Genomic DNA, 23545 nt, shown 5'->3' on the forward strand with positions numbered 1-23545 from the left:
GAGGTAGCAAAGTTTAGAAAAATAAATACTAAACTAGGAAGCAGGAAACCTGAGTTCAAGTCCCAGCTCTGTGACTAGCTGGCTGTATGGGGTAGAAAGTCATGCTACCAGTCCTGGCCTCGGTTTCTTCACTTTTATAAAATAAGTAAGTAAGTATGTAGATTAGATAACTGACCTTTTTTAATCTGAGAACCTAAAAAAAACAAGTAATAGAATTAATACGATATTATTTCTGCCTCCAGTGTGTGTGTATGTTTTCTAAATGACTCCATGTTGCCCTTCATCTATCCTCCCCTGCAAAGAAAAAAGAATCCATAAAGCAATTGAATGCTCTTTCTTTGATGTTCATCTACCCTGCACATCTGCTACACATGTAAGGCTTTTCAGTCGTTAGTTCTAAAACTGTCCAGGAATTATTCCTAGAGAAAATATTCTTAAAATAAAATGTTAACCTGACTGACTCTATGAAAAGCATTTCAAGATGGATGAGAAGTATTTACCGTGTCGTATGGAAGGAAAAAAAAAAAAGGATTAGGAGGTTGGAAAGCGCTAAGGCATGGTCTAGACCAAATTCACATTCTTGAATAGTAGTAGTCTAATCTGAGTGGACACTGTAGAGAGTAAATAATTTCCATCCCCACCCCAAGATGTTTATATGTGTGAAGACCATGAGGTAGATGTGACTAAAATATAGACTTCAGCTTTTTCACCTTTTCCCAGATCCAACATTGGCTCCCTGTGGGCTCTACCTCTTTAAATCTTCTTTTTGTATCAACCCTACGTATATTTCCAAGGTGTTATCAAAGAAAGAAATGCAGTCCAGACTATTGTGAGATGCTGTGATGAGATAGATAGGCTGCCACGCCCCCCCACCCTGGGCAATGCCTTCCCTCAGCCTGGAAAGCCTTTCCGCTCACTCCACGACCACTCCTCCTGGCCTGGCAAAACCTAACTCACTCACCTTTTAGAAATAAGCTAAGCTAAGATCCACTTACTTACTAAATGAAAGCCTTTCTGAGTGACTGTCCTCCGTGCTGTAGCAGTTCAGGCTGCCTTAGGGTCCCCTGCTCTATGCTCTTAGAGCACTTTCTACTTCTCTATATTATAGAACCTACCCCATTACTGCCATTGCCCATTTTCTTGGCTTTCTACCCCCACTACACTGTAGGTCAAGGACTCCATCTTATTCCTTGTGCCCGGGAGAGTGCATGGTACAGGGGGCTACTGAATAATCAAATTTACACAAGTCAAATAATAGTGATACACTCAGTTCCCTCCTCTTGTTGACTCCATCACTGATTATCACATTCATCTTGACTGGCAAGAGCTGTAATAAAACCCTCAGCCTGTAATTTAAATACACCACTTCCAAAAGATTTCAAACTTAGATATTTGTACCAGCTATGTACCCATGTGTGCAGTAAGGCTGACACTTCTGTGGCAGAGGGAATGAAGCGCACACTAGGCACTGGTTCATCCTAATATTCAACAGGCTTTTCATATACAAAACTGGCAACTCACTAGGTATTTCTCGTCCTATCAATCAGAGGAATAGATTTTCCTACAGCTGATTCACTGATGACCTCACTGATTAAAAATAAGCAAGTGGAGAACATTTGTAGGAATTTTTAAAAACCTGGTACAACCAGCTAAATTACTTTAAGAATAAAAAGAACCTGTGTGTTTGATATCATTTTCATTATTCACTTTGTATGTGTGTGTTTGTACAATTTAAATGTGGACTTTGAAAAGAAATGGACTGGATTACCTTAAAGCCAGATACTCTAGCAATATGGGTGTACATTATTTCATTCGCATTGAGGTGGACCTGGTACCTTTATTTTTTGCACTTGAGAACTCACTAAATGCTTTGCAATTTGCCTCAACATGAAGACTGTTTAGATGAATTCTCTTCAGGTGAAGGTTATACTCTCTGCGTAAAGAACATGGTCAAACAATACACATCTTATCACAGGTGAAAGTGTCTATGAGAATGAGCTGCAAGTGTTCCCAGACAGCAGCGCCTCTGTGACTAGGAAAATATCTGTCATGTCAGAGGCTGGTAATAAAATACTTTTCTGGATTAGCACAGCTATATAAATGGGTCATGCTCTGTAGATTTATAATGATGAATATTATATTTTCCAAAACTGAAAATGTATTTAATCTTTTACTAGAAGAAAAAGATTTATGATCACCTTACTTGTCAAAAGGTGTTTGAAGAAATCATTTCTCCCACTTTATTACCTTGTGGTGTATTATGCAATTGTGCAAATTTCTGTGCAGGTCAATGCAATTTGCAGGTATTTTAAATCATTAAAGGAATACTGTATCTCTTAACTGAAGATTCTTTATCTTAATTTCTTATATGGAATGAGGTTATATTCCCATTAAGTACATTAGCAGTTGTCTCATGGCATGTTTTGTAAAAATCAAATTATATCTCTACCATCAGACACTTCCTGCGATATAATTAACCGTGGTAGTGTTTTGTAGATTGACATTAACACACACACACAAATGTTTTGCTTAGCCATGTATGCTTGTGTCCTCCATTTGCTTCATGCTTAGGGGCCTTTAAATATTTTGATATGCTAACATTTTGTAATGTGTTATATATCCCTGATTCTGAGCACTGTTAAATCTTGGTTGTCATGGTTACTCTTGTTACCATTGGCCAACTAACATTTAGCCTTTCTTTTTCTTTCTTTGCTGCATTAAAATGGAGCAGTAAACCTGACAGGTGAGGAATAGAGAACAAACCCCTTTAATGCTCAGTACAAAAAAAAAAAAAAAAAAAAAAAAAAGATACGGGTAGACTTTGGAGGTATTGAGGGGGTGAGGGTGGAGGTTGGATATAAAAGATGAAACTGGCAAGGGGAAGATGGATGAAGCCTAGATATATAAAATAATTTTGATATTAAAATGATTTGGGGGGAAATAGTTTGTCTATATATGAAGATAAAATAGAGTATTTAAAGCCACATTTAGAAGGTAGTAAAACCAGTCTGTAGTCAAGGTTAAATGAGCATTTGTATGTGTTAATGTGAGCCATTTTTGTTTTGTTTGTTTGTTTTTACTGAAAGTTTGATCTCAAGACACTCTGTACAGGAATGCTAGCATTCTCACACCCTGCTAATGTTGATGTCAGTGCCTTAGTGAAAACTTATATTTAATTCCAAATTATTTTCCCTGTCTTCCAGCCTTGAATAATAATAGCAATAATAATAATAATACCTATACTGCTTGATTATTTATTGATCAGTCCAAGCTAACCTTTTAGCTTTCTAACACATACCTAGATATCTATATATGAATTCCTGATTAAAGTTAAACTAAGAAAAGGATCTCAGTGCTCCTCTAAGCTGCCTTCCTCCCGACGCTGTATTGCAGATGCTTCTCTATGAGCGGCCCCTGGGCAAGTAGCAGTAGCATTACCTAGGAGCTTGGTAGAAACACAAATTCCTGGCTCCCCAGTCCCAGAGCTACTGAATCAGAAACTCTGGGAGTTGGTCCAGCAGCCTGCCGTTTAACAAGCCCTCTTAGGTGACTCTGATGGACACTAAAGTTTGAGAATTACTGCTGTATTATTGTCCCTAAAATCACTTAACGCTGGTCAGCAAGCTGCATTACACTTTCACTGGCAGGAAACGGACTACCTCTGAGAAGGTGTGCTTGCCATTAATCCAGCAGAAAACACATGCAAAATAGTTCTTCTAGCCCAAAGTCAAAACACTTTGAATCTACTTAATACACTCAGAGACCCACCTTCTCATTATAACACTGTCCACATTTCACAATTTCATCACTACCTTCTTGTTCTATTAAAATGAGAGAAATGGGCCACAATTTAGCTATCATCTTTTAACACTCCTTCTCTATTTTGTAAGTGAAGAAATTAAGAAAGTTTGTAGTTGACTTACCCAAGGAGATTCACACCAAGAGTCGTGGAGTTGGGGTTCCATTCTTAATGATGTCAGAATCGTTAAGTGTCCGAACTGATTTCTTTGAAATCTCTATGAATATTCAAATAAATATATTTCTTCCAAAAGCCTGTACTCGTATGTCTGAATATCTTTGTTCCAAGTAAATAGATATGATCTGCCACACGATCATCCTTTTGTTTTTGCTCCCCACTTTACCTGTAGATAAGAGCCAGGTGAGAATAAGTGAAAATAAAACCCCGCTTAGACCACAGAGCAGCATTTTTGTTGTACAGTATTCACAGCCCCCCAAAAACCACATATTTTTACGGTATTAGCAGTTTCTGCCATATCTGAAATGTCATGTGATCTTCTATTTGCTTTTCACCCAGATAACCCCTGCATGTGGTAGATACTTCTCACTGTGAGAAATAAACTTACCCTAGGGCTTTATAATCCTAATAGAAAAAATAAAACAGCGAGGCAAAATTCAGAATCTGTTTCAAGTCACTATTTGTTGCTTTTTTCTATCAGTAGATGAAAATGAGAATAATGAGACCTCTGAAAACTTACCAGAAAAAAAAAAAAATGTTACTCCTTACGTTCATGTTGGGCCTGATTTAGATCATTATACGCCATTTAATACTTTGCAACAGTAAATTCAGTTTTTAAAAATGACTACTGTTACTGATGATGACCAAACTCTTCATCTTGCAAATCTTCCTTAGAAATTCTTTGTTAGAAAACGAACATTTTAACACATTTCTGTTTAAAAATAATGCGATAAAGAGTGTGGGCAGCCAGAATTACCCATGTTGTGATCATCAAAACTAAATGAAGCAAAATAAAATTTAAACAAACAGCTGATTTTCCTAGCTGGCTAGGACTTCTGGAGTCTGATTTCTTGGAGATTATCTTACTTGGAGAGATTTAGGTGAGGGAGATGTTAGTTATTAAATGTCAGGACACCCCTCCCATTTATTACAATTATGAATTGTAACTTCAGTCCCATGCTCTGGGCTTTCCAAGACTCATCGGGCAACAAGATGGCATTTTCAACTTCCCTGGCGCCAGAGCAACTGAGTAAATGTCTTTAGAGAGTATTCTTTTCTTTCCCTGTGTCTCACATCACTCAGCCTGGCCTCAGTGCAAAGGAAGATAAGGAGGGTGTCCCACAATATCTGCAAGAGTGAGGGTCTCCTTGCCCAGATATTTCTTCATGTGGTTTCCATAATCCTGCAAGAAAGACTGTAGAGCCATTTTGAAAAGGGATAAAAATCCAGTTTTCAGTCATTGGATCTGGCACATCAGTAAAGCCATGTGCCAAATTGTGTGAAAAGACCAAAACCTGAAAAGGGCCGCTGGGATTACTTGGAGAAGACCAACCATATGTTTGTAACACGTGGGATTGATTGGCCACACTCGGTGGTGTCTCATTAACCCATTTAGATTCTGCATCTTCGATAGTAAAACATCTCTCTGTATTGTGAGGCACATACCCACAGCATAAACACGGTGACATTTTCTATTGTGAAAGTGGTCATCATATCCTTCTTTCCCATTGTCTTCCTAGCCCCTTTTTCTCTTCTTTCTCATATCTCTCTGACCAGTTCTCCATCTCTTCTTTTCCTTTCCTTCTCATTTTCCACTCCATATAACTGGAGCTGCCAGTACCTTTGGCATGCCTCCAACTCACTGCTCTCCTCCGATTGGTAGTAGGGCTTGGCAGTATGCTCTGTCCTAAGGCTATACCTGACACTTTTAGGTGGAAACAGAAAATCCTGAGACAGGTTAATCCAAGGTTCTGAGAGAGCAAGATGTCTAACAGGACTCACCCCCAAAAATTCATTCCACTGAGGATGTTTTGCTGAAGGCATTGCACTTGAGCAAATCAAGTGTGCTTTCCCTTCACGTCAATCTTCCCTTCATCCCCTGGTTGGTTTTATTCTATACAGATGAGCAGAGATGGAAAGAAAGGCTATTTTAACAGGAGCCCTCTGGCTAACCGTGGACCGACCTGGGTGGCACTGAATGAGAGCCCACTGCCACAGCAACACTAACGAGCTGTACCACCGTCATAGCAAAAAGAGAAAGGGAGAGTTCCTAAATACTGCTGCACCCTTTCTCCAAATAAGAATGCCTTTGCTCTGAGCAGGGGTGAGATGCTAGGATTATGCCTCCGGCCTGGAGATTGCTGGAATCTGTATTTGGAATAAAGCACTGTTTGAAAAGCTCTCCATTAGTTAAGTGAGTTTTTAATCTAATTCAACCTTAAAGAAAATAGCTAGCTACTACTCTGTGATTATTTGTTTGGGGGAAAAAAAAAAAAAGGATAAAGAAATCTTACGAAAAAACCTCACATTTCTTGCCTAGACATTTATTAAAATTACATTATGACACCGTAAGCAAAAATAGTTAGCTTGACACCATAAACGGCCAACACTGTTTTTTCCTTGGAATTTGGAAAGAGAAAAGGGATGTTGGTTTTGTGTGGTCCTGATTCTCCTCCCAGGTATTAGGTTAACTTGAAATCTTAGAAATGCACTTACTGTCTTTATCTGGTTATGGGAAAATCCAGGGCAGGTCCACCTGGTAGCCGCCAGTCATGTATCCTAAAGGGAAAAGGAGGCGGGCAGATTCAGCTGTTTAGCTTGAGGCCCAGTAGTTTCTGAGTTTTTTCCCATGGTAACCACAATTTTAGTATTGGTTACTAGGGTTACTCTATCCTATCCCTCACAAATAGAACTAGTGGATGAGGGAGAAAAGCTGAACAAGTTTCCGAACCTATCTCACCAACACCTCCTTAAGCCTAAAGGCAGAATCACTGAATTATTTAAATCCAGAGATAAAGGAGGACTTTGAGGTGATCCACTTAAAAATTTCGGACCTGAGGAAGTACTGTAGGCTAGGAGAGAAAAAAGTAACCTGAACAAAGTCACAAAAGACAAAAAGTTTTAAACCTGAAAATGGGGGGTGGGGGGTTAGGAGGGGTATAACTCTGCTTTTTTTTAATGTTTCCATTTTTTTGGTTGTCTTACTCTTAAATTTTTATTCTCTCCCTATAGGAAGAGGGCAGAGTCTGATTCTAGAAAGAGCAGCATACCAAACAGTAAGGAGGTCCCTTCACACCACCCAACAGACCCAGTAGAACTGAGGCGCCTTAATTTCCAAACACCAGGTAAGAGGCATGACTCCTCTTGTCCTTAACACAGTGTTTACTGAAAGTTTTATAGCCCCGTTGATATCGCCTTGAGAGGTGAATAGATCACTTTATTTCAAACAATTCTTTGTCCTCCTTTTACTTTACTATTATTGAGACTCACCAAAACATATGTTTTGAAAGGAAATTACATTCTTTGTGTAAATCTGAGGTGGGGTGGAAGAAAGAAAAAAAAAATTTTTTCCCTTCAAATTTTGGAAAAACTATAGTCTTAAGAATATCTACCATTTTTATGGGCTTAGCATAGTTGATTATTTTCAATGACATCTATCTGGAAAGAATTCAGTTTCTCATCTTATAAAGCAAATGAATGGATGGATGGATGGATGGATGTTACCTCATTCATCCCATTGGGAAAGAATATTCTTTTTTTCTCTATTCCCCTATTAATTTGTGTCTGTGTTACTCTGAAAGAAAGGGGAAGGCAGGGAGAAAAACAAAATGAGGAAAAAATTTGTATCTTTTAAAATATTACCGAAACTAAAATCTCACTGAGCAATTTAGGTTTCTTACTGGGGAGACACACTAAGTGACTGAGGATAAGAAAAACCTGTCTGTTTCTTAAATTAAAGAACATTAAGTGCTTCAACAGAGGAGAAATATTATTCCTGCTGAGGGGCATTTTGTACAGTATTGTTAATTCAAGGCTAGCTCTATTTTGCTTTCTTTCACCTAAATCTTATTTATGCCAAATGAATGGCAAATAAAGAAGAGTAGAGAGAGCTAAAAACATAAAACTGAGTGGCACTGTCTTAATACCTGATGATAATGGACAAAATTAAAGAGCTGATCTAAGAAGTCTATTTGATTAAAATTTGATGGTAGTATTGCACCCCAAATTGTTTGAAAGTTTTTTTGTGTGTCAAATGGATATTCTATTCACAGTATGGTACACCACAGATTTTTATTAAACTACACGTTTGCAGTGAATTGCTTTGAATTGAAAATACACAGTTTATTGTGTTTAGCATATTTTTTTATCTTACATGTAGATATGTCATAGTAACTAGAAACTATTCCGTTAAAAGAAATGCCTGGCATTTTTTAATGTGGCTATACAAGTCATCATAGAAGTGGGTTGTTTTTTAAAATTCTATCTCAAATGAGGTTTGTTCTTTAAAAAGCAAAAGATATACCTTCCTCAGCATAAAAAGTAAAAGAAAATTTTCACATGGCCAAAAATCTCCCGTATGGGAATTTATTTAAAAGGCTGAGTATAATGATGACAGTAGCCCCAAAAGAAGAGAGCTAGTGGGAGTGCTATCCCTCACCACCCCCAGCGCCATCAGAGAATGTTTCCAGGCATAATCACATGAATGGCAATTGTGTAGAAAGGATTATTAGCAGAGTGCTGGTGGCTGCAAGTAGGGAAATATAAATGCCTTTAACCAAGACACCTCCATGTTCAAGAATTCTATAAAGAATCTAATTTCCCCAATGTATGTGGGAATATGAGATCCATTTATAGAGAGAACCTGCTAAATTCCATATAAGTCACTGGAAAGAAGAATGAAGGTTACAATTGAAGTGACATTGCTTATATCACCCATGGCTTTACCAAATTAAAACGGGGACCTAGGTATATAAGAAGGTATCATTTAACTAATATCAGACTTATCACCTCAAATGGATAGTAGAATAAAGTAGGCAAACAGTAAAAAGGACAGAGGTGATTTAGTAGAGGAAGAGCATAGAACAGGAGAAGTTGTCCCAAGATCCTAGCACATCTGTTCACTGAGGCAGCATTATGTTGTACTCAGGTAAGCAGTCTGCTTAAGCCTGATTTGTTGAAATAGTCTACGTGCCTCCCAAGCTCTGTGATGTGGCCTGCTGTCCTGAAAATTTGACCAGTGTACACAGAAAATTGTACCTAGCTGTCAATGTGAAATTCATAGAAACGTTACAGTTTTCTTCAGCCAGTATGGATTCCAGCCAGTGGCTATGAATTTCCTCAATTACTTGCCAACGGGATGAGAGCAGAAGTTGGGATTGTTAACCAAGTAAATGTGTTGTGCTATTTCTTCCTCCCTGATTCACAAATAACCAAGGGCTTTCCTGGATGATGAAATAAAATGATCCTTTTATTCTAAAGCACCTTTCTTAGGCGTTGCACAGGAAACAATTTTAATTTTTACTTATTTTTTTGGATTTTAAACCATTCGCCCTTCACTTTTTGAAATGTGCTTTTATATACATCATACCTTTGGGTATATAATTATCCACAAACATTATAAAATTTGACAATGTTTCTTAATGGCATGCATAAGTAGGGAATTAACAATCCAGGATTTTCAATGAAATCAGAAACCTGTGATTTATATAACCAGCCCCTAGCACAGAACTGGTTCATGAAAGCAAATTGATTTCCACTTCTGATGGGTCTGTTGTAGATGACAAAATGTCAAACTAACATTATCACTTGAAATTCAGTAGGTCTTTCAGAAGGTAAAGGAAACATATTGCTTAGTTCACTGATTCTTAGTTCTACTTTCCTTTAAAAATATTCACCTTGTGAATGAAAAATCTATTTACATTTTAAGTTACTTATTCTTGTTGGAGAGTCTAGGTTTAAAGAGTCAGACTTTTTTTCCCCAAATTCTGCTTCATATTTAAAAGATACTGAAACATACATTTTAAATTTCATATAAATACAGTATTCTGACATTAAGTACTTCAAAGAATTCTTTCTTTAATTGCAGTACCACAAACACATCTGTCTCTGGGTCAGGGAAAGGAAAAGGTCAGAATTTTGTCCCTTGCCGCTCAGCTAAGGCACAAAGTCAAGACGGAGAAATCTGTTCTTATCCCAATAACCATCTTTGTGAGGCTGTGGGGTGTGGAGAGAAACACTGCTTTAGCACACTTCCCAAATTTGAGGTGATAATCAAGTCCCTCTGTTTGTGAAACGCTGTATTCAAGCAACTGAACAGGACGAGGAAGGCTCATGCTTTCCCAATTAAAAGCAGGTACCTATGCTTGTAGGTATTTTCCACGAATATATTTATCTGTCTGTTCAGATGGCAGTATACAGCCAGGTTGTATTTGCAAGAACCTGAACTACCTAATCTCTTAGGAGAGTATGGTTTACAACATGGAGTCATCAATTACTGGTGTGTGGGGACAGTCAGAACTGGTGTGGAATGTGTCAGTTGAAGTAGCATTGCTGTGTCACCAGTGACTTAGCGATGTAAAATCGAGAGCTAGGTGTAGAAGGGATCATAAGAAGGGATCATTTAGCTAAGGTGAGACTTATCACCTCAAGTGGGTAATGGAATAAAATGGACAAAATGAGTAAATGAGAGAGGAGATGTAGTAGAAGAATTTTCTAGAATTCTTAACTGCTCAAAAAGTTTTTACAAGCCTTTAAGATCTGTGGAGGAAGGGAAGAAGATATTCACTTATAAAAGATGCTTTTAGTGAAACTTCTATTAAGCCTGACACATCTTTGTAGACAGTGGGAACTGGGTATGTGTTAGGATGGCTGAGAGATGAGTTACATGTTAAACAAAAGTGAACTCTTTTTGTTGGGAGGAAAGCTTTTCTTTTTTTCTGTTAAAAAAATTTCCAAGTCATTTTATAATCCCCCCATCAACACTTCTTAATTATGTTTATTCAGGAAAAAATTTTAAATAGAAAATAAGCTTGTTAACAATTGTTACACGTAGGTTATGGCTATACAGTTGTGCATTATATTATTTACATTTTGTGGTGTTTGAAAAGTTTCATAAGTTGTAAAAGGCAAAAAAAAACACTTTTAGAAAAGAAAAATTACTCTTCATCTCACCACTTATTTTTCTTCTTTTGAATATTTAAAATAAAAAGTAAACGATTTCCTATAACTACTCCAATTTGACCCTCCAGAAATATCTACCATATAGAGCTCCATGCATATCCTTCCAGAATTTTTAATATGTATATACAGTTCTTTAAATGGTAAAATACATAGCAGGTATATAGACAGATGCATATACATGAAATTTCCTGTTTTAACATTTAACTACATAAAAATAGACCTGTTTCCAAGTTTACTGTATTAGGTTTTACCTCCTTTTTAACAGGTGAGAGTACTGACGCTATTCTGTTCTACAGATGTCACAAAATATATTAGCTCAATCCTCATTAATGGATGCTAAGTTATTTCCTGTATTTTGCTCTTACCAATAATACTGTAATGAGCAGTACTGAGCCCAGATCTTTTCACATCTTGTTGTTATTTCTGAATGATAGACACCTGGAAGTGTGATGGCAGAGTCCTAGGGTAGGCACATTTACCATTTTGATAGAGACTGACAATTACAAATATTTTTGGAGTATTGTAAAAAGCTTTCACGTACCGAGTAGCCCCTCTGGGCAGTGGCCTCTAGAATTGCACAAAATGCCTAAGATAAATATAATACTGTCAAAAGATGGTGATTTATCAGAAAACCAAAGAAATGACTGATATGTGTTCCGATTTCTACTTTTTCCAACAAAGCAAATTTAGAAGTTCAGCATCTTAAAGAAATAAGCTTTTTTTCTAGTGTAAAAAAAGGTGTAAAGGAACATATAACTAATCGCATCATATGGTACACTAGTCACCACCTTTCTTGGTGCCTGCAAACTTCTCCCCAAGGACCAACCCACTTTGGTTGGTCCAAAGTTTTTAGAATTTTCTTTTCCTGCAGAATTCTTTCTCCCAGTATCTGTACCCCTTCCTCAGAATCCTCCCTTCCCCCACCAAAAAAAAAAAATTTTTTTTTTTTTTTTCAAACAAAAACAAAACTCTACTGTTAGGGGCTTCCCTGGTGGCACAGTGGTTAAGAATCCGCCTGCCAATGCAGGGGACACGGGTTCAAGCCCTGGTCTGGGAAGATCCCACATGCCGCAGAGCAACTAAGCCTGTGTGCCACAACTACTGAGCCTGTGCTCTAGAGCCTGCAAGCCACAACTACTGAGCCCACATGCCACAACTACTGAAGCCCGCGTGCCTAGAGCCCATGCTCCACGACAAGAGAAGCCACCGCAATGAGAAGCCCGTGCACCGCAATGAAGAGTAGCCCCCGCTCACTGCAACTAGAGAAAGCCCGCACGCAGCAACAAAGACCCAACACAGCCCAAAATAAGTAAATTTATTTAAAAAAACCCCAAAACTCTACTGTTTGTACTTGCACCTTTTAAGAAAAGAGATTTAAAAATAGATGCTCAGATGTTACAACATAAAAGCCTCATTTTCATTTTGTGGATGACCTTAATATGTTTTGCCCTAAAGCATACATGGATGGTAGGAGACTGATGGGCTGTGAAAAACAAAAACAAACTCATAAAAAGTTAACGTATCAGAAATAGCAGTATCAGCAGCAGAAATGTCTGCACAGCAACTGAGTGGTTTTGAAAGCTCTTGAGACATCTCTTCCGATGCATTAGTGGTATTAAATGGATCAGGGCTAACAAGATCCATCTTTATATGTATCTCCTTATATTCATATTTTGTATTGTAGGAAACTAAGGCATATGATCTAGATTAAGAACACCAGATGTATTCTTTTTATCTTATATTTCAGAAACATTGGTTCATTGAATCTATGGTATATAAATGGTATATTTTTGATATAAAGAAACATAGTTTGTTCCAATTCTTCAGTTTGAGAAATCCCACATAAAAATGATTTTTAATTATGCCATATAGTGCTTACCTGAAAAAGCACTTTCCCTTATGATGATCCTAGTCATGGATTAAGTCAAACTGTCACTGTTGTACCAACAAGCAATTATACCTTACAAATCAATCTTGTCCTTTGTCTTTAATTTACCATTCATTTGTGAGGCACATTGTAAACATAGAGTTATCTGTAGTTATTCAGGTTAGGCTAAGTAGTACATATTATGTTAAAAGCTGAAAAATATTTTATAAACCAAGTTGCTATGATTTATTAAGTCAGGTAGGTATACTTCTGATTTGATGAACAAATTAACTTCTCCCTGTTCCATGACCACAACCTGTTCTTCAGCCTTTATCACAACTTGTTGGAAAGGAAAACCATGAAGAGAGTATTACCGCATTATCACACATAAATATTATCAGGAAAAATCATCTAAAAGATGTTCCACCACTCTTAGTGACCTCAAAACCTCCACTTAACAAAACTGTTATAAAGTTGTAAAGTGCCTGTTGGCATTTAATGCAAGGTTAAAAAATATGGCAAGTATTTGATAAACATTTCTCTATAGATAAAAAAGTCATTTGAAACTTATTGTTGGTTAGATTACTGACCGAGTAAAACAGAACATTTGAAAAGCAAAAACATGGTAAATTAGGGTTTGTTTTTTTTTTTTAAATTTCTGCTGAATAGCACTACAGTTTTTAACATGAACTAAAGGTATACATGCAAAATATTTTCATGGAAGCTCACAAAGTTTTGGTAAGAAGTAACTAAAAAATGCAGGTGTGTGTATAATCGCCCTTTACCTGTTCTCCACCAGTCACACAGGCATACCTTCTTAAAGGAAGCTAGTACATTATTGACACATTTTCTCAAACTGAGGGTAGTTTATGTTCCTTTGTTACTGAATAAGTAGCCCGAACAGTTTCATAAGCCCATATTTATGTACATGGCACCACTCTCCCAGGGGTGTTAAATGATTTAAGAGACAGCATATCATACTGAGAAGTTCCCTAAATGAGAATTGACAAGGTCTGGGATCAAATTCCCCACATAGCCATAGTTCTACTGATAATGATGACCTTGATCAAGTCCTTTCACCCCTCTGAGTTTCATTTTCCTTACTGGTGGAATTAATGTGAGAGGGGAGGGGAGGATAGATGAACCCACAGAGAGTGAATCATGGGAGAAGTATACACTGTCCCGTTCCCGCCCCCTCCCCAGTGTCTCTCCCAGTGCCTGTGGACACAAACATGCTGCCTGTCACTCTCAACCTTCTTTGATTTTAATTCACACACCAAAGGAACATTTTGCTCTTCTAAAACAGAGATCACAATCTTGTTAGCCAAATGTGGCCTCCAAAGGTCTTTTCTTTGACCCCTACTGGATCTCAACAAAATTTTGAGTCAGTAGTGAAAACAGAGGAAAGTCACATCGTTATCTGGGTTTTCAGTTGCTGTTGAGAGCCTGAGAAGCCTCACCCTCTTGGCTGTGTAGTACTACCTGGAAGATATCTGCTAGAGCTTTGCACCCTGCTAGAAGTTCTCCACAGTCTACACCAGCCCTAAGGATGGCCCTGACATTGAGACAGAGTTCAGTTGCCGTTCATCTAAAGCTTATTATTATTACTTTTTTTAAAAAAATAGAGAAATATTTCTCTTTCCTGAGACTCCACTGAAAGTAGAGAAATGAAAGACAGCTTGCTGCACAAAAGGCTCCTTGTTGCACAGAAACGGGGAGGAGTGCATTACTTGTGAAAGTGTTTACTGTTCAGTACCTGGTTATCTTTAATCATTTACCTAACCGACCTGGCCAATTGAGCCACTGGAACCCTTGACCCCTGCTTGAGGAGACTGTAACTTCCATTCTAGAAATAAAACAGTAAAGATGCCAAAACCACTTAAGATTTTGTTATTGACTAGATGGGCTAAAATATACAGGTCACTTAACTTTTCTAGACCTCAGAGCCCTCTTGTATAAAATGAAAATGCTGGACTAAGTAACCTCTAAGGCACCTCTCAGCTTACAATGCCACGATTTTAAAGTTTTACATCTTATAAGGAAGCCACCACGCAGTTACTGTCACAAATATTTACCCTGTTAAAAGTAGCCGTCATGTTTTTTCCTCCAACCTAAGGCAGATTTCAGTGACTACATCTGTCATTTTTCAGGTTGACAGTGTATATTGTCGTATCATAGCTTCAGAATGAAAACTCTGCTCAGACGTAACGTGTGCCTTTAAAATGCATTTATGTCGTGCATTTGTAGCTTTGAACTGATGAGGTCGTGACCCTGGCAAGTCCTCATCAGCTGTGAGCTGCCCTTCAAGTTCTTGTTAATAATAGCTAAAGCACTAAAGCTTGCTAATGGAGACTTAGAGCAGATTCAAGGCTATCACCAGGAGAAAGCTGATCTCATTCTCATAAACTCTGATTCTTGCACGAAAAAAGTAAAGTTACAGCCCCCTGCCCTCATCAAAAATTCCCAAAGGACTGAGACTCATTACCGGGGAACTTTAAAAATATCAATGTCTGGCTCCCCTACCCAGCTATTCTGAGTTAATTGGTCAGGTGTGCAGCCTGGAAGGAAGGAATTTTAAAACACCTCAAATTGTGCTAATGTGAAAACACTGTTCTAATAAAACGTGGATTCACAGACTGTGAGCAACAGCCAGGTTGCCAGACAAAAGATTGAAAAGATACCACAGTGAGGTCAAATTCATAGTTTTCTTAGTGTCTGCTTTTTCATTCAGATTCTAACATGCTTGATTATATCCTGTAAATTTTTTTTTCCACGTTGGACAATGGAGCAGTTTGGGGAGAATTGTATAACACTATTTTGCAACAGACCCTTGGTGTTTATTTTCTGATACGACCTAGAGTTTCATGTTAAATAATAAATGCTGGAGAAGATGTGGAGAAAAGGGAATCCTCCCACACTGTTGGTGGGAATGTAAATTGGTGCAGCCACTATGGATAAGAGTATGGAGGTTCCTTAAAAAAAACTAAAAATAGAGTTACCCTATGATCCAGGAATGCCACTCCTGGGCATATACCCAGAGGAAACTCTAATTTGAAAAGACACATGCACCCCAGTGTTCACTGCAGCACTATTTACAATAGCCAAGACATGGAAGCAATCTAAATGTCCATCAGAAGTTGAATGGATAAAGAAAATGTTGTATATATATTCAATAGAATACTACTCAGCCATAAAAAAGAATGAAATAATGCCATTTGCAGCAACATGGATGGACCTAGAGATTATCATACTGACTGAAGTCAGCAGAAAGAGAAAGACAACTATCATATCACTTATATGTGGAATCTAAAATATGATACAAATTAACTTCTTTACAAAACAGAAATAGACTCACAGACATAGAAAACAAACTTAAGGTTACCAAAGGGGAAAAAAGATGGCGGGAGGGGTAAATTAGGAGTTTGGGATTAGCAGACACAAACTGCTGTATATAAAATAAGTAAACAACAAGGTTCTACTGTATAGCACAGGGAATTATATTCAATATCTTGTAATAAACCATAATGGAAAATAATATGAAAAAGAATATGTATATGTATAACTGAATCATTTTGCTATATACCAGAAACTAACAGAACACTGTAAATCAACTACACTTCAATAAAAAATAAAATAAAATAAAATAATGAAAAGGAATAAGTAAATAAATAAGAGTTTCATGTTAGAGGAGTTTCACCCCACGTTTATTCTTCAGCATAATTTTTATGTTGACATTTATTCATTTTGAATACATGATATAAGATCATAATTTGGCTAGCTAAAGAAAATTGTATTAAACTTAATTCAAGAAGTCGACAATTCAACTGCATATATTTTCTGTTTTGTAGAATGTAAATGCTCCCCACCCCTCAAAGAAAAGATAGTTACTGTTAGAACCTTTACATATGAACTACATCCACAAGACCCTTCTCTGCTCAGACATCCTGTCTACTTGAGGAAGAAATGAGTTATAAAGAAGGAAGTGACTCCAGAATTTATCTAGCCCCACATTTTAATTTCACAGATGAAGAAATTGAGGTGCTTGATAACAAGAAGTTTGTCCCTATTCGTAGATGGCAGACCTAGAAGTAGAACTCACATTCAGTATACTAGCCCATGATTTCTTCTCCTGAACCATCAGATTCCCACAAAGCTTTCCTCCCCTTTCTGTGAAACATCCATTCTGCCATTTTTACTTGTCCTAGAACTTGAGTGCAATACTGTCAAGTCTTAAATAATGATTCTTGAACACCAGGATATCGTTGCATGTGATATATACATACCCTGAATTAGAATGTAATGGATCAGTGCAGGTTTGCTTGGATTTCTCTGTAATTAGCTTCCAAAGTAATACTCCCAGACCATGTGCAAGTGCATGCCAGAAGTAAATATGCTGATCGCGTCTTTGGTTGATGATGATGGTCTTCTACTGCTGTTATACTAATACTTTTCCCATCTCCCACTGGCTTTACTTTTTGCAGCTTTGAGCAGTAATTCAGTCCCCTACGCCTCCCTGATTGGCTCTGTGTCCTCCCTCTCTAGCCAAACCACCACTCAATCCATATATGATAATAACTCTCTCCCACGATTCGCTCGAAAAGGTCTAAACATCTTTGTCTCTATTATTTTCTCTGTTAAAGCACTGTAATGGATGTCCACATCATTCCATTTCCAGATAAGCCTAGAGTCTCTTGTGCCTTTGCATTTCCACTCTTGTCATTGGGGGCGCCTCATCTGGATAAGATCACTTTAGTTATTAGACCACCGTCACCCACCCTTTCCTTCCACAAAATGTAAATGAGTTCAATTCTACCATCTATAGGGAAAAGTTTCAGAGATGGGTTCCAACATTTAGGTCCAAATGCATAATTATATCAGCAACAAACAGTTTCTACTTCCAAGCCGACTCATTTTTATTGGCTCTTCCATTAAGATTTTAGCTGACTGAAAGCAGACTTTCATAGCCATAAACACTAAAGTACCACCTATCACAGCACAGTGCTAAAATGATTGGAAGAAGCAAAATAGTTTTTTACCTAACTTACCAAACCATTGATAATTCAGCATTTGAGACAAAGGAACTCACTGGGTGGCTTTCAATAACAGCACAATATCTAAAATACCCATAAAGTAATTACACATTGTGTTGACTTAGTGGTCACCATACCATAGCCTGACACCCTCCAAAGAGTCCCCAGGACGGCAGAATGTCAACATGGCTTCCAGTTTGAGCCCCTCCCTCATTCTTTTTCTGTGTCAGAGGCTTCCCTGGGGGCATGCTAGTTCACGTTTTTCTAGTCAGCTGGAATTTGCATCTGTAAGACATGAGGCAGCAATGCTCTCTCATGGTGCTCTTGAAAAATTAATCAGAAGAAGTAAAGTGTAAATCACATGAAAAGTGAGAAACCATTGGAAAGACACAGGAATCAGCAAAATTGGTGGATTATTTTTAACAGAATCTATGAATCTAACATACCTTCAGCTGGCAGACTGAACTAAGATGTATCACCCACTGTCATTGCTTTCTTTCTTTTTCTACCTTCTTTTTCCTCTTCATCCTTTCACCATTTGCTCCCTTTCCTGCATTCATTTCCCATTAGTGGACAAAGATGGTTTACACCTGAAGTGGATTGTAGGTTTGCTGGGGATTAAATAATGGGGGCTTGGGGCAAAATACCACAAAGCTGTCAGTCTGGCCATCAATAAATGTCCAGGAGAAGGCTGCAACCCAATCTCTACAATCTGCTACGAGTGAAAACATTTTTGAAACTCAGTTTGGTGTCTGATTTTGTCATCAGTGATTATTGTCTATGAGCTGTGGTGCATGTCCTTCTTTGTGTCCATATATGCATGTGAATGTCAGTCACCTACAGGTTTGTGAAATATTAAAGCGATCTTAATCTAGTCACAATGTATAGTGGATCCTGTAAAAACCTGCAGCATTTTTATTAGGCTTTTAAAAAAGTATATCAGACTATCCATTTCATTTTTATTTTTAAACAAATTCATTCTGTTTTATTTTATTTACACCATCATTTCCTTTGCAGGTTCAGATGATTCCGGTTACCCTGGTAACCTTCATTCTTCAAGTTAGTTTTCCTTGATTACGCATAAGTCACTTTATGTTTCCTATCAAGCTATTACGCTTTTCCTTTTAGGGCTTTCTCAGTATCTGTTTTCTTAGTTCACTTTACACCATTTAATTCCACACAGTTTCCATTTCACACAGTGCAGGAGAAGGAGTTTGAAATGACATAACAGTCATTACTCAAAGCAGAAGTTGACATCAAGCCTGACTGTCAGTTTTCTCCACGAGCTTACTGCATTGATTCATAGCACAATAACGCTTTCTTTCACACTAGGAGTGTTAGTTTGGGGATTATGCTTGGTAGTTTTTCATTTGGCTACAAAATTCATCCTTCCAGAGCATGTCCTGCTTTGAGTAACCAAACTATCTGCCTGCTTCCTCACATTAAACATCTTTACTACTCACATATTTTCAGGCCATTTCTAACTATAGTATTCTCTATATTTTGGAATAGTTAGCGTCATTTTCATTCGTTTTCAAATGTCTTTATTCTTTCCTTTTAATAGGTATGGCTAGCCATCCTCCAATACCTATCTTGGAACTCGCAGATCACATTGAAAGGTTAAAAGCAAATGACAACTTGAAGTTTTCCCAGGAATATGAGGTAACTGAGTCTGTTTATACTTGACGGTATTTTCAAGAATTGCCCCCCTCTTCTTTTTGACCATATTCTTAAAAACTAACTTCATCAGTTCTTTTTCATTTAAATATGACTCAGCATCTGATATAAACGTTTATAACAAATAGCCAACTTAAAAGTATCTGTATAATTAATGTAGTAGTTGTACTTTGAAAGGTGTTGAATTATTTATATGCGTTTGGTATTACTTAATGAGGTTGATTTATGTTTCCTGATTTCAAGTTCATAGACTATACTGAATGTATAAGCTTCCCAGTATACCAAAAGGGTGCCAAATACACTGATTTATGGTCAGAAGGCTCACTGAAAAAGAAATTACACGGAATAAGCAGATTTCCCAGTACTCTTTTTCAGTTTTACATGGCCTAAAAGCTGTAATTATTAAGTACCTACACATGATTTTGCCATTCAGTCTAAAATAATATTAGGGCTAATATTAAGATAGTAATATGTTCGCAGAAAGCTGCCTATTTTTGAAGCAATGGTGAACTTAATGGTATCTTAAACTTTCAGAATGCTTAAAGGTTTTGTGTGAATCCTTGATGAAAATGAATAAAAAATTGTTGTATATGTCTGGGTATTTGGATATTGTGGCATTTATCAAGCAGAAAGTTGTAAAATTGGATCTTGGTATGGTATTCCTCAGCAACAGGGAGGGATCCATAGTGAAACCAGTGCATGGATTATTTATAACTAAATGATCATTTATCTTTTAGATCAAGTTTAACTTAGCGTAAGATTAACATGTCCAACTAAAATCTTCTAATTGTGCCAAATAACAAAACTGTTTGGAACAGTTCAAATTCTACCATAAAGAGTTTCTGATTTACTTAATGGGAGTCTTAAAACACAGTCCTTGTTACATCCTTTGGTTTCTGTTTTACCAACCTGAAATGAGGCTGATGGACTAGATATCTCTCAGTCCCTAGCAGCTCTAACATTTTGCCCTGTCATATTCGGTTAGAAAACCGTAAGAGGAGCCCTAACCTCAAGTGGCTAGAGAGATATCAACTATGTGAAGAAGCTCCGTGTAAGAGAACGTAGTGCAGTGGTGCCTTCGGCAGTCTGGATATTTGCATGGACTTTCTAAAGTCTTTAAACATTCAAATTTTGATTATTTAAATTATTGCGCTGGCTAAGCAAAACATATCTGTAGCCCCATGTACCCTCACCTTCAAGAGCTGGTAACCTTTTATGCAATTTACACACTCCAGCATCTTTGTGAAATATTTGATAGAACGCAAAGGAGATTGTGTTTGCTCATTGGTTGAGTTACATTTTCCTTTATTCTGTTCTAAGCATTTAGGAGAACATTTTCAATTTTAGGAAACACATTGGATTGTGAATTGTCTTATTTTCTAAATGGGCTGCTTCTTATTTCTTTCCTGTTCTTCCTCTTAGTCATAAAGGCTCTTTTTAAATTATGCAGTATTCTTTAAAATAATTTCTGTAGTTTCTGGTTTGAGGCTTGAGGCTGAAAATTGAGTTTTAAAAAGAAAACAAGGCATATGATGAATGCCATTTGGGGCAACATAAAAACTCTTAGTTAAGTGTTAGTTTTCAGCAACCAGAATCTTTCACTCCTCCAACCTCCTCTTTATTGTTATCATGAGTGTTGTTATTGTTATGCTTAGTGTTTCGCTATGTGCGATATGATGGGTCACAAAAAAAATAAAATTTGATAGCTCAACCTGTTAATAAGCTATTAATTGTCAATACCATTGACAGTATTTGCATCATTCAAGCAATCTCAGTTGTATGCGTTGACTACAATAACCGGCCTCCTTTAAATATGGAATTTCTCCAGAAATGCTACATGTAAAGACACTCTAATGATACTCATTTAGCCATTAGATTAGAAGTGCTCCTTGAAAGTAGTTACGAACTGCATGCTGGCAGCACTCCCGTTAAGAACTCCCCCAGTAGCCGTTGACATGATAGCCCACACTGACTACCGTTTATCACAACGATGATCTGTGATTAAAGCTCTCTGGGCATGAATTGACTCTACGGTGCCTTAACAGCCATGAAGGGGATATTTAAGTGATGTATTCCTCTGTGATAATATGATAAAGACCTCTACATAATATTTTAGGCCATGAGCAACACACTGAAAAAAACATTTTTTTTTTTGCATGTTATCTCCATATAAATTTGAATAGATTTTTCATTGGTTTTCAGTGAAGAAAATGGAGAAAACACAAGTCATTACTTTCAAACATGTAATTATTTTGGCATAATCACTATGGATTCATGTTTACTCAGACCTCTCAAGATGGGTAAAGCTAAATTTGCTACTCTGATTCTAAGACTAAAGCAGAAGTTAAAGGCATGAAACCTGTCTGCACTGATCCTGAGATCAGGATAGGAGGAAGTAGGTTTAAATTGTAGCACAGTATTATTAGATCATGTGAGAGACTTCCTTTACTGTAAAGAAAATTGGACTCAGACATCGGATTCAATGACAGCTGGAAGAAGGAACCTGAGAAATTAGTATAACTGCATCTTGAAGGTCTCTACAATTACTTTAGGCTTTTATTTTCTGCAATGCGACTGCCAAGTCCTACTAGAGTTTAAGTCCAGAATTTGAGGATGGCATCTAGAATGCAGGGAACAAAGTCCTCCTTAAATTTGGTATCACTGTCAAAGTCAGTACATCAGGCCAGTGAATGTTTAGACTGATTCAGAATAGTTGTGTAGGTCTTGCCAAATAAACTCTTAGCCAATACCTATATATGGATCATTTGGAAGCCTAATTAAAATCCAGATTCCTGGTCCGAACTTCAGAAATGCTGGTTCAATAGTTCAGCCATGTCAATTAGAAATGTCCATTTTATTTCTTTTTCCCCAGTTTTACTGAGACATAATTGAAATTTAACATTGTATTAGTTTAAGTCATACGATATAATGATTTGATATATGTGTATATTGCAAAATGATTACCACAATAAATTTAGTTACAATCTATCACCTCATATAGCTACAATTTTTTTTTTCTTGTGATGAGACCTCTTAAGATCTACTCTTAGCAACTTTCAAATATACATTATTGTTAACTATAGTCACCATGTTGTATATTACATCCCCAGGACTTATCTTATACAGTTAACCCTTGAACAACATGGATTTGAACTGCACGAGTCCACTTATACATGGATATTTTTCAATAGTAAATGCCAACTACAAATTACACATTGTATTAACTCCTGCATTGTTCAAGGGTCAATTGTAAAACGGAAGCTTATACCTTTTGACCACCTTCACTCATTTCTGCCATCCTCCACCCTATGCCTCTGCCAACCACCAATCTGTTCTCTTTTTCTAAAAAAAATTTTTTTCAGATTCCACGTAAGTGAGGTCATACAGTATTTGTCTATCTGGCTTATTACATTTAGCATGATGCCCATGCCCTCGAAAGTCCATCCATGTTGTTACAAATGGCTGAATTTTCTTTAAGGTTGAATAATATTGTGTGTGTGTGTCACCTTCCAATCTCTCTCTCTCTCACACACACACACACACACACATGACCCTCCGACCTTCATTTCACCATTTGCTAAGATGGCAAATACATCTGTGTATGAGACGCATTTGACAGGCATCGCAGTCAGCATTACCATTATCAACATCATATACATGAATCCTATTTATATTAGATTGACTGTAAGTAACTACAGCCCCTAGAGTTTGCTTCATGGAAAGTAAAGGGTCGTTTGTTTTATCTATTATAAATGTATTTATTTATTTATATAGAGCCAAAGGCTACCCATGCAGGTATGCTTCAAGAACTGTTATCTAAAGTAAGTGAGACAGAGAAACACAAATATCATATGATATCACTTATATGTGGAATCTAAAAAATGTTACAAATGAATTTATTTACAGAACAGAAACAAACATAGAAAACTTATGCTTACCAAAGGGGAAGGAGGGAGGCCTAAATTAGGAGCTTAGGATTAACAGATACACACTACTATAAATAAAATAGATAAACAACAAGGTCCTACTGTATAG

General features: G+C 37.2%; 1 protein-coding gene across 10 annotated transcripts in view; it reads left to right on the forward strand.

The window, feature by feature from the left end:
• The window catches only part of PTPRD (protein tyrosine phosphatase receptor type D), a 526430-nt gene that overhangs the window by 395157 nt on the left and 107728 nt on the right, over nucleotides 1-23545 (forward strand). For 5 of the 10 annotated variants that reach the window (XM_059924740.1, XM_059924742.1, XM_059924741.1 and 2 more), the window contains 3 exons: nucleotides 6989-7101; nucleotides 18851-18892; nucleotides 19398-19495. In XM_059924740.1, the coding sequence (XP_059780723.1) occupies nucleotides 6989-7101; nucleotides 18851-18892; nucleotides 19398-19495 (253 nt within the window). The remainder of the gene's footprint in view (nucleotides 1-6988; nucleotides 7102-18850; nucleotides 18893-19397; nucleotides 19496-23545) is intronic. The other 5 variants (XM_059924745.1, XM_059924747.1, XM_059924746.1 and 2 more) reach the window with 1 other exon arrangement.

Source organism: Balaenoptera ricei, chromosome 6 (genome assembly GCF_028023285.1).
Source record: "Balaenoptera ricei isolate mBalRic1 chromosome 6, mBalRic1.hap2, whole genome shotgun sequence".
Classification (NCBI taxonomy): Eukaryota; Metazoa; Chordata; class Mammalia; order Artiodactyla; family Balaenopteridae; genus Balaenoptera; species Balaenoptera ricei.